The sequence below is a fragment of the Camelus bactrianus genome, chromosome 18 (assembly GCF_048773025.1).
Source record: "Camelus bactrianus isolate YW-2024 breed Bactrian camel chromosome 18, ASM4877302v1, whole genome shotgun sequence".
Lineage (NCBI taxonomy): Eukaryota > Metazoa > Chordata > Mammalia > Artiodactyla > Camelidae > Camelus > Camelus bactrianus.
In genome coordinates, this window is record NC_133556.1 from 33845503 (window position 1) to 33860379 (window position 14877).

At 50.6% G+C, this 14877-nt stretch overlaps 1 protein-coding gene across 7 annotated transcripts in view; it reads left to right on the forward strand.

The window, feature by feature from the left end:
- CIITA (class II major histocompatibility complex transactivator) overlaps window positions 1-14877 on the forward strand; it is a 44266-nt gene that overhangs the window by 3005 nt on the left and 26384 nt on the right. The window contains exon 1 of one of the 7 annotated variants that reach the window (XM_074346784.1): window positions 4582-5382. The exons of 2 other annotated variants lie outside the window; for them this stretch is intronic. In XM_074346784.1, coding sequence (XP_074202885.1) covers window positions 5082-5382 — 301 coding nt within the window. In that variant the 5' untranslated portion in view covers window positions 4582-5081. Of the gene's footprint in view, window positions 1-4581; window positions 5383-6196; window positions 7032-14877 lie in introns of those variants that run through there. 4 more of the 7 variants (XM_074346780.1, XM_045520071.2, XM_045520047.2 and 1 more) reach the window with 4 other exon arrangements.

The window sequence follows — 14877 nt, forward strand, 5'->3', positions numbered from 1 at the left end:
ATAGGTGGGTAGATGGGTGACTGGAGAGGTGAATCGATGATGAGTAAGTGGAAAAGTGGATGGGTGGTAAGTGGGCAGGGGAGTGGGTGGATAGGTGGATGGGGGACGGGTAGGTAGGTGGGTGACTGGAGAGGTGAATGGATGATGAGTAAGTGGAAAAGTGAATGGGTAGTAGGTGGGCAGGGGAGTGGGTGGATACATGGATGGGGGATGAGTGGAGGGTGGAGGGTTCATGTACCACTATTATTCTCACTTTATAGATGAGTACTCAGAGGCTCAGGGAGGTTAAGTGGTTTGCCTCGGTTATTGCCTGGGGATGGGAGGCTATTGGATCTCGTGAGTCCAGATCTATCACTGTACTTTCTGCTTGGCTGCTGCTTCTGAATAACCCAAAGGGATACCGTAAGTCTACCCAGAATAGGCTGGCCATCTTCAAACAGAAACGCGGCTGATGATTCAGAACTCATCTTCAGATATTGCAATGCTTCAGTTGCAATTGTGCAGAAACCCACTTCTGGAAACGCGACCTTGAGGGTTGACTCCATGCTGCACAGAGCAGAACGTGTGCATCCAGCCCCAGGCAAAGTTGGGGGAGGCCCAGGAGTCCTGACAGCCTCAATGAGGAATCAAAGCAAACACTCAGTCACACCGGGGTGGGGGGGGGGCAATCAGAGGCCAGAGAAGAGAGAGAATGGCAGTGCTGGAAAAAGAAACAGGCTGGAAGCTAGACAGTTCTGGTTCTGAGACCATGCTCTGCTGCTTACAAACTGTGTGACCTTGGCCATGTGACTGAACTACTCTGACCCTTGATTTCTTCATCTCTAAAATGGGAGTGATGACATAAACCTCCCAGGGCTATATAGCAAGGATTAAATGAGACGGTAGGTGGGAAACTTTCCAAGGCAGTGCTTGATGTTAGACAAATAACTCTAGAGGGGGGTTAACAGCAAGGAGAATTGGATGGGGAGTGGGGAATAAACCAGGGGTTTGAGTCTGCAGTCTCATTGGGGCCCCACATCATGTAGACACCTACCCCAGGGCTGAGTTCTTGGGTGCTGTGTGCATCTGAGAAATGAGCCAATGTGACCCCCACCCTCGGGTTGGCACATGGGTTAAGCACATGGGCTGTGGCCTCAGTGCCAAGTTGTGACCCCCTGATTCCAAAGGGTATGACTGTGAGCACTTCCTGGGACCCCTGTGGGCCTCAGATTCCCCGTCTATAAAATGGAGGTGATACTGGTACCCAGAGTGGCTATTCTGAGAATTCAGTACCATCATCCAAAATAAGGAACATGCATTCCTGGCAAAAGGAAAGCTCCCCATTCTGATTCATCAGCCTCGAGGGCGCTGTTTGGCGCAACCAGAGGCTGAATGTGAACAGAAGGATGACTGGGGTCAGGCCCAGCCGGCCTCGGGTTTGCGTCTTTGGGGGACACTTCCTCAGAGGCTGTAGGATGCCCCTGCCGCGGTCTTACCTATTGTTGTTTTCTTTGGCTTTCTTTTGTTGTTGTGTAACTCTGTGTTTTTATGATGTGGGGTTGTTTTTTGCCCATGAAGACTGTTCTAGGAACCACAGAACAAAGTCTCCTTCTAGGATATTGCTAGATTTCTTGGAAAGGGAGGGACACACCCCAGGCCGCCAAGCTCTTCATCCAGCTTCCTTCCCCATTTGGTTCTTGGAATGAGAGTCACCAGAGCCCAGACAGGGAGATGAGAGGGGCTGTGCCCCCCTCCCTCCTCCATCCTTTCCCCAAACCCAGCCCTGCTCTGAGCTGATCGGGGAGCCTCCTTTGACTCCCAGAAGGAGATGCGTCAGTGTTTTTCCACCTTGAGCGGCTGCCAGCCACCCAGCCCCACTTCACCTTCACCCACAGGAGCCGCAGAAGGAGAAGCACATGCACTGGAAGTTGGCAGGTCCCCACGGGTTTTCCCGGGCTGACCAGTCTGTACTCGGCTTGGCTCCAAGCCTGGGGCCTGACCCAGCCAGGGACCGTTTCTGTTCTTTGTTGTTGTTACCCCAGGGACCGTTTCTGTTCTTTGTTGTTGTTACCTGGAGCAGCTCACCTGTGTCCTTCCTTAACATCCGCTGGTCTCTCCAGCTACCTGCCCATCCACCCACCTGCCTGCCCTCACGCTTACCTGGGCTACCTAACCACCTACGAACACTGACTTATCAATTCCTCAACTTACAACTACTATCTACTTCTATCTACTTATCAATTTATCAGTCTCTCTCTTTATCTCATTGCCTGTATATTTATGTACCACCTAATTTGCCTGCCTTCCTACCAACTAATCCACCTGTATATTTACTCATGGGTTGCTACAGTCTCATGTCTCTTCCCACATGCCCAACTTGCCTACATACCAGTATCATTCTGTGTATTTATCCACCTGTCCACCGATCTCTTTTCCTTCCTTTCTCACCTCCTTCCTTCCCTCCTCCTTCATCATTTATTTAGCATCTGCTAGGAACCATGGGAATCGCAAACAATCATAAGAAATATCACTTACAACCTAGTAAGGAAGGACTCTATGCATTTGGAACTGAGTCTGCCTTGCTCATTCAAATCCCAATTCCATCCATTTGTTCAACCTGTCTTTAAGTCATGTATCTTTTCAATAAGAAAATAAAACACTGGGTCCCAGACAGTCAGGACTTTGTGACCTAGTCAGAGGCAGCAGGGGCTGTCCCCATGAAATAAGAAGTTCACAAGGTATTGCCAAATCCGCGGCAGCAGGTTTGCTAAAAATGGGTAAAGCAGAGGATTTTTGTTAGCTGGAAGGGTGGTGAAGGTGGGAGCTGGGGCCGTGAAGGATGGCTAAAATACAGCCAGATGAGAGGAGGCAGGAGTGCAGTCCCAGGGAAGGCTGGCAGGGGGAACCCTGCCTCGGCACAGGGGGCACCGAGCAAGGTCTGTCTGGGGACTTGCAGCAAGGGATGGCAAGCTTTCTGGAATGCTAATCCTATTGCGCTGGATCCTGTCTTGAGACAAATTCAGATGTCCAGGGCAGGGCTGGCCTCAACAACGCTGAGGCAGCCCCTCATTCAGGAGGGGATTGGCTTCATCTAAGGCAGCCCTGGGCTCTGGAGAATGGTCACCACCTCTGGGGGAGGTTTTGAGGGGGGTAATTAGGTTTATTTCTGTATTTATGTTCTTTTAGAGGAGGTACTGGGAGTTGAACCCAGGACCTTGCGCATGCTAAGCATGTGCTCTACCACTTGAGCTATACCCTCCCCACACCTCTGGGGGAGTTCTGAAGAGGGACATCATCAGGAACGCAGGATGCTTTAACAGGGAGAAACCCCGGGATTGGCTTAGCCTCTCTACCACCTCCTTGCCCGGTCCACTCAGTCCACGAGCTTTGTCACTCTACCTCAACGCCAGCCCACCCCTCTCCTTGTCTGTCTATCTCCACTGCCTCTGCTGAAATCCAGACCCCTATCAACTCCTGGCAGGGGCCCCACAGTGGCTCCTCCCCGGTCACTATACTCACAGCCTCCTTGTGCCGATTTATAGCCTCTGTTGTCAGTGAAATACACAGGCTGGCACATGTCACTACCCTGCTCAGAAACCCATGTTGACACAGGAATGACCAGAGTCAGGTCTTGTGGAGCGTGGGTCTGGGATGAGGGGAGGGGAAGGAGGACAAGGAGAGACCAGGTAGCAGACGGCTGCTGTAGTCCAGGTGAGAGATGCTGGCATCCAAACGGGTGCATCCCAGGCCTGAGTGACTCTCATTCCAAGCTCTGCCCTGCCACAAAGCTGATTCAGAGCTGCCTTGGCCACGGCCGTCAGAGCTGGCCCCCTCTGAGGACAGGAAGGGATCCCACAGTTGGCCCCAAAACACTGAATGGCCAGGTGTGCCTCTCCCTGGGCATCAGGTCATAGGAAGATGAGACCACTTGGGATTTCTAATATTCTGTTTTGTTAGCCTAACAGAGCAAGCCTTTGTTTCAAACTGACTCTTAGCATTCTCATTTGTCTGCCTACTTACCCCTCTGGGACTTCTGAAAGCAGCAACGGCTTCAAAAATAATCACCGTACAAATACAGCACCATTATCCTCATTTCACATATGGGGAAACTGAAGCACGCTCAAGGGAAGTGATGAGTCCAAGGCCACCCCTCTGCTAGTCACCGCAGGGGCCAGACCATGGCCCTTGACTCCCAATCAGTGTTCTCGCAGTAAAAATGCTGGAGGCGCTTAAGTCACTGTTTCCCAAATGTTCAGTACCACCCTCATGGTTTTTCACCCCATCTACACTATTACTAGCTCGACAGAATTTTTTTTCCAAACCACTCACATTTTTCATTCAACTTCATTTGCCAAGGAAAGTTTATGTCCACCATAAATGAAAAAGAACGCCATACAAAAAGGTAACTGTTAAACAGAAAAGCAGAGTAAGGTTATTCCATTCTAGCCAGATACTTCTGTCCACGGAGGGCTTGAGGCTGAGGGCTGCTCTCTGTGAAGTGAGGGGACCGTGCATGAGAAGAGGTGTTAAAGATACTTTAGCCCCCAAACTAAGACTTTCTCCTCAAGGCTTCCAGGACTATGGGCAGAGACTTGAAAGGGCACTTTCTCCCTGCATGAGATGAACTGTCTCTCTGCCACAACTACATGTTACCCCAAACCATCTGGCTATGAGTATGCTATCTTTGGGGTAACAATTTTTGGTGTATAATTCATGTTTCAGTCCAACGTCTTAGAATAAAAACGATGAGTGGACCACTCGTGTTCTTCAGTGCAATTCAGGTCAGTTTGGTGTGGGGCTGGGGTGGTGGGTGACAGCGGGATCTAGGAAGTCTGCTGAAATCCAGCAGGGGCTTTCAGCTTGTCTTGAGGTGTCTGTGGGGCTCTGACCCCCGACCCATCCCTCAGAGGATGGTAGATATTGGCAGCTGGCACCAGCATGGCTCCACTGTGGTCTCTTACCATTTCAGAAAGTCAGCATGTTGAAGACCCCTCAACAGACGATTCACAACCTTCTGTGGTCACCCCGTTAGATCCACAACAAGGAACTGAAATTAACAGCAGGCACAGGGAGGGTTTAAGGGAGCGTGGGCAAATTAGAACATGTCTAAATGTGAAAAATCTGACAACTCAGATCACCTCATAGCGGGAGAGTTTTCTACTAGTCCCTTACTTGCTTCCTTTGCATGTTTGCTTAGTCTTGGCGGGCTCCAGTCGGGTGTGGGGAGACCAGCCAGAGATGAGTCTACCTGCTCTAGAGTTGGACATCCGAAGGCATCGCTGGGCAGGCTGAGGGCACCAGGAAGGGCTGCCGGAGTCCAGGAGCTGCTACTTCACTGCGTTTCCCACATCATGCGTTGCCTGGCTCCACGCCCTGCCGGGTCCTACCTGCCAGAGCCCCAAGGTAAAAAGGCGGGTGGAGGATTTTGGGGCTGAGAATGCTTCTTCACTTAGGATGAAGTCTTAGCTGGTCCCACCATCCCAAATAAACAGGGACATTGCTCTGAATTGGGAGGTGAGGGTGGAGAGAGGGGTCTGTGTCCTGCTGGGGCTTTTGGAAGAAGTGAGGTGGTTTGCCATTTCCTTCTACGGAGGGACTTTCAGGTCCACCCAGACGCCTGGAATGTGAGAGGGCTTTATCAGCCTGGAGAGCACTAGAGGGCTGACTTCCAGGGGGCGTGTCTTTAGTTCTCAGCACTGATGGCCTGGCTCGGCCAACCACAAGGTCCTGTTTCTGCCAGGTAAACACTGAGGTGCCCTCAAAGGATGCTAGACCCACCCCATCCCCAGGAAGCAGGGAAACCGAAGCCAGGCTCAGCCCCTTGGTGTAGATGTTAAGCCCCAGCGGATGGGCAATAGCCAATCACCTGGACAAATGCTGCCCTTCCCTCAAGTTTCCAAACGGTGTTTTGGGGAATAACTGGGGACAGGGGACAGACGGTGAGAGACAGCATAGCCCAGACATCTGGTACCAGCTCTGAAGGCAGTACGGCAGGTTTGAATCCCCGCTGCACTGTTGGCTGTGTGTGAAGCGACCCTGAACGTGTCCCCAGCCTACTCCAAGGCTGTTTTCCTGGGCTGTAAAATGGGATTAGGGGAAAACTCTTATTACAAGGCCAAGGCCAAGAATCAGAGGCTCTAGCCCAGCACCTGGTGCACTGTCGGATCTGAAGCTCAACACAGGACCCCAGCGTTATTGATGTTGCTGTTGTTGTGTGGTTGAGGGGGGAGGGACTCCTTTTCTCAGATGCTGCTGAAGTGTGCAGCTCCCTCTAAATCACAGATTGAGGACAAGTCAGCCAGAGCTTGTTGAAGGAGTTTTCCAGGGGATGAGAGAGGTCAGAAGTCACCTTGACACACCCCTTCAATTCTAGATGAGGAGATGCAAGCCTGGAAAGGGAAATGACCTCCCCAGGGTCTCACAGTGGGTGGGGCAGGGATCCAGGACCTCTGGACGAGGGAGAGCAGGAGGAATGCCACCAGTGGGTGTGTGGTGATGGGAACTCAGAGTTGCCAGGGCTGAATTTCCAGCCAGTGAAGGTCCCTGAGGAATTTTCTTTTCCTGCCAAGGGCATCTGGCTTCCCAGGATCAGTGAATGGCTCAGCAAGCAAGCCTTTGAGTCCTTGTGCTCTGCAGGTGTCGTCTGCCACCTTCAAGGTGAAGCTGAGCTGCCGAGAAATCCAGGATCAGCCAGGGGTGGGACTGAGCTCTCTGCAACAGGGCTTGCATATCACATGTCCACAGGCAGGCTGCCTTCCCCCAAACCAGGCACTGGCTATTTCCAAGAGCTGACTGGACGCTTTGGGAGTGCCCAGGAGTGTAACGGGTAGGCTAGGCGCTTCTGAGAAGCCACGTGGTGGGCACAGCAGGAGGAAGCCTGGGTGCCTGCTTACTCCCCCGCTTGGGTTGGCCCAAGCCCCATGGAGCAGAAAGAAAGTGAAAGAGAATAAAGCTGGCCACAGGGGGGTGGAGGTGTGGTGGCCAGGCAGCTGCCAGAGCTGGAGGGAGGGAGACGCCACCGGCAGCACAAGTCGCAAGTCAGGGGAACAACGGTAGGTAACCAAGGCCCCCTCTGCAGCCCCTGAAGTCGGACTGGGAATAGAGGTAGCTACTTACCAGAGGTCACCCAGCAAGGCTGGGAGGAGGGGGGTAGTAACGTGATGAGTGTATGCTCTAGAAACCCCTCATTTCCAGAATCCCTGGAACGACTCCACGCAGGGAGCAGGGAACCGGGAGCTGGTCTGCTGAGCCCACAGCACTGTGACCCAGGGCAGGCGATGGGAAGAGCTGGTGGGAGGGGCAACATCTGCAGAGAGACTGGGACACAGAAGGAGGGTGCAGAGTAGAGAGGCAGCGGGCTCAGTAGACAGACACTCTATGCGTCCCAGAATCTGTAGAGGGGTGCAGGGGTGCACGCAGGGGGCACAGGCTTTCCCTCTACCTGGGGACCTTGGACCAGGGTTGCCCTTCTCTGAGCCTCAGTTTCCCTGCTTGAATCATGTTCCCACTCTGATTCTGGAGTGTGGGTATCTAGCCCTCCTGATGGGGTCCCCTGCGCAGGGGTGGTTATAAGGAGACCTTTAGCCAGCAGATTGGAGAAATCCTCACTTCTTTTTTACTATCTTGGGGAACAGGGGTTTTCCTGGATGTCTTTGACCGTTGACTTCTCTACTGCATGTTGGGGTCTTGAGTCACACCCTTTAAGGAGAGAAACTAAGAGTCCCTGGAAAGGGGTTGAGGTGGGGCTCTCTGGGGACCCAGAACATCGCAGCTGGAGCCACTGTGTCTAGCTCTGTCCCGGACCCTTAAATCCTGCAGTTCTCCTTTGAATCTCACAGCCTCTCTCCACCCAAGGTGACACAGGGGAGGGGCCATAAGCTCCCCCCCTCCAAGTGCAGCCAGGAGTTCCTAATTTGTCAGGGAGTCTTCCATCTACGTGTCGCTTCCCGTCCACCAAAAGAAATACAACCCCCAGCTAATCGGAAGGTTACGGAAATGAGTGCTTCTTTGGTGGAGCTGGAGGGGGAGACGAGGAGACCCCAGCAAATCATTACTTTCCAAACCGCAGACAGCCTTAGGCAAGGACTTAGTCTCCAAGATCTCAAGACATGGGGTGGGAGGGCCCTCAGAGATAATGAGCCAGGGGGTCCCAGTCTTCCCATCCATAAGGATCACGCAGGAGGCTGTTTAGTGTGCAGGTTCCTGGGCTCCATCCCCAGGCCCCATTGGCTGGGCCTGGGTGGAGCTCCCAAAGGCAGGTTAACCAGCTCTGGTAGGGGTGGAGGTGGGAGGCTGTGATTCCTATGTCAAGGTCCAGAGATCACACATGCTTTGAGAGGCACTTATGTGGTCCAACCCCTGTACTTTCTCCATGTTACAAAACCTCTGGGGATTTCCCTGGGAGGTTTAGTCACAGGCCACATAGCCAAGCTATTAGCAGAGTCAGAACTTGAACTCTGGTCTTCATTCAGTGCCTGGGCGGGGCTTGTGAGCCTCCACAAACGCAAGACAGGGCCTGGTTGTTATAGAGTCCAAACTCGTTCTGCTCGCTGCATGACAGGCCAATAAATCGGGAGACAAGGAGTTGGGCAAGGAATAGTGACTTTATTCAGAAAGCCAGCAGACCGAGAGGATGGCAGTCTAATGACTTGGAGAACCATCCTGCTCCAGTCAGAATACAAGCTCCTTTTACACAAAAACAAAAAACAGGGAGAGGGTGTGGTTGGTTGTTGCAAACTTCTTGGTGTAGGAATTCTTTGTTCCTGGGGCTGTCCACATGGACATGGACAGGTCATGGTGCTTCTGCAAAACCTCCAACAAAACAAATGTTATTCCCTGTTCTGCAGCCTTGTTATCTTTACCTGAGTGCAGAGCTAGCAAGACTAAGCCTAGAAAACAGGACACAGTGATTAAAGCTAAAGGAACAGATCTAACGTAGAGTCAGATTTGTTCTTTTCCATTACATGGACAGTCAGAGGGAGACTTGACACGCAAAGCCTGTCTGATGGCACAGACCTGGCACTGGCACCCTGTGAAGAGCAGAACCAGCAGTGAACACAGGGACACTGCACTAAGGCCTGGTGTCAGTCTTGGGCAATCAGGGACGTGGCCTGAGGGAGACGGTGAAGCTTACGGACTTGGCTTTGAGACTTGGCATCAGTCACCCTGGGCAAGTGACTTCCCCTCCTCTGAGGCACATGTCTAAGACGGATAAAATGTGATCATTTTTTTGATGATTTCCTGACCTGCACAGAAGAAGCACTTTGGAAAAACCACCAAAATCAGGAGTAACTGTTATAGGTTCTAGAGGGATTGCACAGATGAGCAGAAGTCATGGGCACGGGGAGGTTTCCAAAGACTCTGACACAAACAGGACCTGTGGTCCAAAGACAGTTCTCAAAGAGGCCTTGATTGATACTGATAGGGAGGACATTGGTGCTTTTCTGACCCTCTTTTAATTTTTAAAAAATTTTTTTTTCATTTTTTAAAGAAGGGTCTTTTGTTTATTTATTTGTTTGTTTGTTTGTTTGTTTGTTTGTTTACTGGGGGGTGGGCTTATTTATTTATTTAATGCTGGTTGCACACTCTTACCACTGGAGCGCTACCTTCACCCACTCTGATTCTCTTTTATTCCGTCTCTGTTTTTGTGTGTAGGCATCATTAGCAAATACTAATGTTTCTTTTCAACCAAGTGGGAGCACAGCTGACATTATTTTGATAACATTGTTTTATTTTCAGTGACACCTGATACTGTGTTTTTTCCCCCATGCGAGGTAGTGATAAAAAGTTTTCTTTTAAAAAAAATAAATAAGATAAAATAAAATAAAATATACCAGCATAATTATTTTTGAGTGTACAAGTCAGTGGCATTAAGTACATTCACAATGTTGTGCAACCATTACCACCATCTGTCTCCAGAATTTTCATCATCCCAAACTAAAACTCTGCCCCCATTAAGCAATAACTCCCCATCCTCCCCTCCCCCCAGCCCCTGGCAACCACCATTCTACTTTCCATTTCTATGAATTTGATTTCTCTAAGTGCCTCATGTAAGTGGAATTTGTTCTTTTGTGTCTGGCTTCTTTTGCTTAGCTTAACATCTTCAAGGTTCAACCACGTTGTAGCATGTGTCAGAATGTCATTCCTTTTTACGGCTGAATAATATTCCATTGTATGGAGTGACCACATTTTGTTTATCCATTCGTTTGTTGATAGACCTTTGGGTTGTTTCCATCTTTTGTCTTTTGCGAATAGCCTTGGTATGAAAGTTTGTGTGCAAGTATCTACTTGCATCCCTGCTTTCAATTCCAGACAATTTTCTTTTAAAATAGATATATTTGTTTCTTTAAAAAGTTAATTTAAGGAGAATACTTGGGTGAATTATAGAACAGGTGGCTGCAGATACCACACACACACAAAAATTTGTGAAGGAGGCAGGTGAATGCCTGAAGTTTGGGAGACTCCGAAATAGTGGACAGATCTGGTAGCTCTTGTAACAGCCTAGGCTAGGGGGCTCGGGGCTCCTAGGTCAAGGGATGGCTGCTGAGGGACTTCTGGAAGGAAAAAATATAGGAATGGGGGAGGTGTCCGATCTGATTCCAGGGTTTCCAGCTGGGGGAGAAGTAGAATGGTCTGAAGGCTCCCTTGGGGGAAAGAAAGCCATGCAAACTGGGAGGCCATGTTTTCTTGGCAATTGGGAGACTCAGGTTGTCCTGGAAAAAAAGCCTATGTTAGCTCCCAGAATCACCACAAGGCAAGTGCGTGTGTGTTGGGATAGGGGTGACCAAGGGCAATGCTCCCTGGAAAATGCAGATTCTTGCCCCGCCCCAGACTGACTGAGTCAGAACCTCTGGGGCGAGGTCCAGGCTGCTGTGTGTTTAGCACCCACTTCAGGAATTGTGCTGCAATTCCCAGACAGTTTATTTCCTAACCTCTTTTCACTCTGAGCTGTCACCAGGGCTGCGGAGACCCAGTCAGCATACTGGATACCACAACTTCCCTGATGCCTGCTCCTTCCTTTGTGGAATGGGCCAGTTTGGGCACTCAGAGCCAGTCCCCTCCAAGCCCTTCTATCGGAAGACACCCTCCTGTGCACCCCAGTCCCACTGTGGGGCAGGACAGAATTCAGTCCCGCCTCTCCCTGCCCCAGTCACCCATCCATCCCAAACCATCATCTTTCCAGCAGTTCAGAGGTAAAAGCGATCTTAGAAGGCCTCTAAGCAGAGGTTTGCAAACCCAGATGCCTAAGGGGCCATATTTGTGGGAAATGGGACCAGGCAGAATGCAATAGGGCATAGTAGGGACATCGGCAACAATCAGTTGTATACTCTACATGGAGACGTTGCCATGGTAATTAAGACACACACAGACACACTCAGATTGTCTTAGGAAACAAAACACCTAAGCCTAAGGGCCTGACTCACCCTTCATTTTCAATCCATACAAGCCAAGCCTCCTTTGGCACAGAGAAGAAGCCTGTGGTCAGAGTCAGGCACCAAAGCCAACCGATAATGGTATTTTCAGACCTCCCTCTCCACTGGCCTGCAGACCCCTATCATACGTTCATACGCATGCCCGTGCACGTGCACACACGCACACACACACATACCCATTCTAGTTTCCCTGCCTGGAGAAGTGACTAGACCTTCCAACTGCCTTTCAGCCCCATACCCCGTCAGCATTGCCACATACTTTAGTTTCGCCTCTGTCTCTTGTGACCTCCTCAAGCCCTTCCAGGAAGTGAAAGTCTTGAGTGAGACCAGCAGATTCCAGAAGTCCTCGTTGTCTCCTTTTCCGGGGTCGCCCACGCGGGGCTGGCAAACGGGGCCGAAGTGCAGAGGCTTCATCCTGCTGAGCCTAGCACAGCGGTGAGCATCCTCAGACAGGTGTCCTTGTGAAGCTGTGGGGGCATTTCTTTAGGATGCATATCCCCGAGAAATGAGTTGCTGGATTGTTGGATCTCTGCATCCTTGGGTATCCTGAGTGGTGCTGGGCTGTTCTGCAGGTGGCCGCACGCGTCCACTCCCACTAACCCCTTGGCTTGGCCCAGCTTTCTAATTTTTGCTGGCTGTATGGTGTCAGGTGACACTTTGCTGCTTTCAACTTGGAGCTTACATCTCAGTAGCTCTTCCTGGATATGTCACTTGAGGCAAGTCAGAGCAACCTAATGAGGCAGACACTATGCCAACTAAAGGCAATAGATGCCGCAACTCAGAGAAGCTGAATAAGTTACTTGAGGTCACACAGTGAGTGTGGAACTGGAATTTGAACCCAGAGCTCACACTGTTAACCACTATACCACTATCATCACATTTGGTCTCATTTCCAAAATATCATCTGGGCTTACACTGCAAGCCTCTTGGCAGGGGCTGTGTTTTAACCCTCTTTGCCCCTGGAGAACTGAGCCCAGTGACTTTCTTGTAGGAGATGCTCAGTAAATCATAGTTTTACAGGCTTAGAGAGAAAAAAAGTGCCAGACATCTTGTAGGGTTTCTCTGGGGGACTATGGGTATAAGAAGAAAGGAGGAACTTGTTTGAACTATAAGCTCCACAAAGATGCTGACTGGGGGCTGGCGATGGCAGATAAGTGGTCCTGGGCTCCCAGCTTCCCACCACCGTGTTGCCTCCGGAAGCAGCTTGTCATGAAGTTGGGGAGCAGAGTGGTTAGGAGGCCTTGGGGGAAAGGAAGGGGAGAAGGCTGACGGCCAGTGAGGAATCTAGAATCCCCAAATGCCTCATCTGAGTGGGCTCCCACACCCAGTTGGTGGAACTAAGGCTCGGAGGAGTAAAAAAAATGTCCTCTAGATCAAAGGTGGAGCCGGAACTCAAACTCATGTTTCTGGACACACAGTTCAGAGATTTTTCCATTCCTTCCTCAGGAGGAGAAGATCACGATCAGCAGGCAGGGAACTATGCCTTCTCATGCTCTTTTGTCACAGTGCAGAGCTGTGCTGAAGGCACAAAGGAGCCCCTTCCTCCCTCTCTGGGAAGGCTATACCCCCTCCCTTTCTGGGAAGAAAGCCGCTGATAAACTGAGGCTAACTTCATTGTCAGCATCTGTACGATGGGTATGATACTCATCCCCCAGAGCTGCTGTGACGATTGAAACAAGATAATAAACAGAGAGCGTCCAGCCCAGCCCCAAATGCAAAAGAGTCTCCCCAGCAGACACAGAGCTGTAGAAACTGAATATCAAGGTCTGAGCTAGAACATTCTGGTGATGCTTGATTTCCCTCAGGGGAGAGAGAGAAATGAACTTTTATTTCAAAAACCATTTTGGTGCATATGAGCTTTCAAAATCTGCAGTGTGGTATGAAGTGGGGATGGAAACAAATCCCCCGAAGGACTTTTGGGGGAAAAAAGATCAGGAACTTTTTCTCAAGTTGGATGTGGAAGATGGTGGTGCAGGAGGAAGGGCGGGTCCAAAGAGGACCTTCTAAAAATACTGCTTGTTTACCCAAAAGACATGGCCCACTCTTCTGCTGCACCCCTGACAGCTCCTCAAAAGGAGAAATCGTCTTGCCACCCATGCCTCCTCTCGCCAGCTGAAGGCACCTCCCCAGGGTGGCCGGGGGCCAAGAGCCAGGAAGAAGCTGAAACGGTGCCAGGCAGCTGGTTCAGATCTCAGCTCACTACTCTTCTCTATGAGCCTGTTTCTTCATCTAAGAAATGGGAATACAAATAGCTAACGTGTAATTTCGACTAAATGGGATAATATCTATCAATCATGTCATTTGGTGCCTGGCACTTGGGGGGCACCTATGAATGCTAGTTGTGTGTCATTCCTATTGATGGAGAGAGCCCACCATGTGCTGATGCCTAGGGGTAGGTGAGCTAGATTGGGGGTGTCCTGCCCTCGCAGGGCTCCTGGCCTATAGGATCTGCTCTGTGCTGGGGCAACTGAACAGCCTCCTGCCCCTAGTTCCCTCTGAAATTGCAGGTGGAGGGAAGAACCCAATTAGGAGCCTTTGAAGCACTTCCTGAGCATCTAGAGACACAGGAAATTTGGTTGTGGGAACACCGGGAGATCCCAGGCCAAGATGCAAGGAGATCTGGGCATGAATGGGTGGCACTGCATTCCTGTGGGGGGCTCTAGACTGAAAGCCTAGATTCTCAGCCTCCCAATGCAATGGGCTTCCTTTGACTGTGGGCCTCCTGTGTGCCTGGGGCACCACACAGAGCCTCTCTCGGCCTTTCGATGATGCCACAAGATAAGCATCATTATCCCAGCCTAGTGGTGGGAAATCTGATACTCAGAGAGGTTAAGTCACTTGCCTAAGGCCTCCTAGCCACGATTCAAACTCAAGCTCTCCAACGAAATGACGTGGGACAGGCCATTTCAGCAAGGCATGAGTACCTTCCTCTGTCAAATGGCTGGAACTCTCCATCCTGCCTTCTCCAGAGGGCTCTTTGTGAGCTCAGATGGGCAGCTGGAGGCAGAAATCTGTTGTGAGCTGCAAATCCATGCCTATTCAAGAGGAACTGTGCAAGGCGCAGGCTTCATCTTGGGGACGCAGGAGGGTCCTGAGGTATATGTTGGGAGTGTCTGAGAGCAGACCTTTCAAGGGGTACTGCTGGTTGTGGGGCTTACTTCTTCCTGTGGAGGCTGTGGAGTCTCCTTATGCAAAAAACCCAGAAAGCTCGGCTTCACAACGTGGTAATTCAGGAATGGAGGAGAAAAGGTCCCTTTGTCAACCTCACAGAGGTAAGAGGTGAATTAATGAGAGTGAGAATGGCCATCAGCCATACTGAGCTCATCATGTATGTCTTGAATGCTTTCCTGCATTTCCTTCCATGCATTAAGCACTTACTAAGTGCCAGTTACCTTCCTAAGGGGTCTACATGAATTAACTCACCTAATCCTTATGAGTTACCAAGTATTATTATTTCCATTCTACA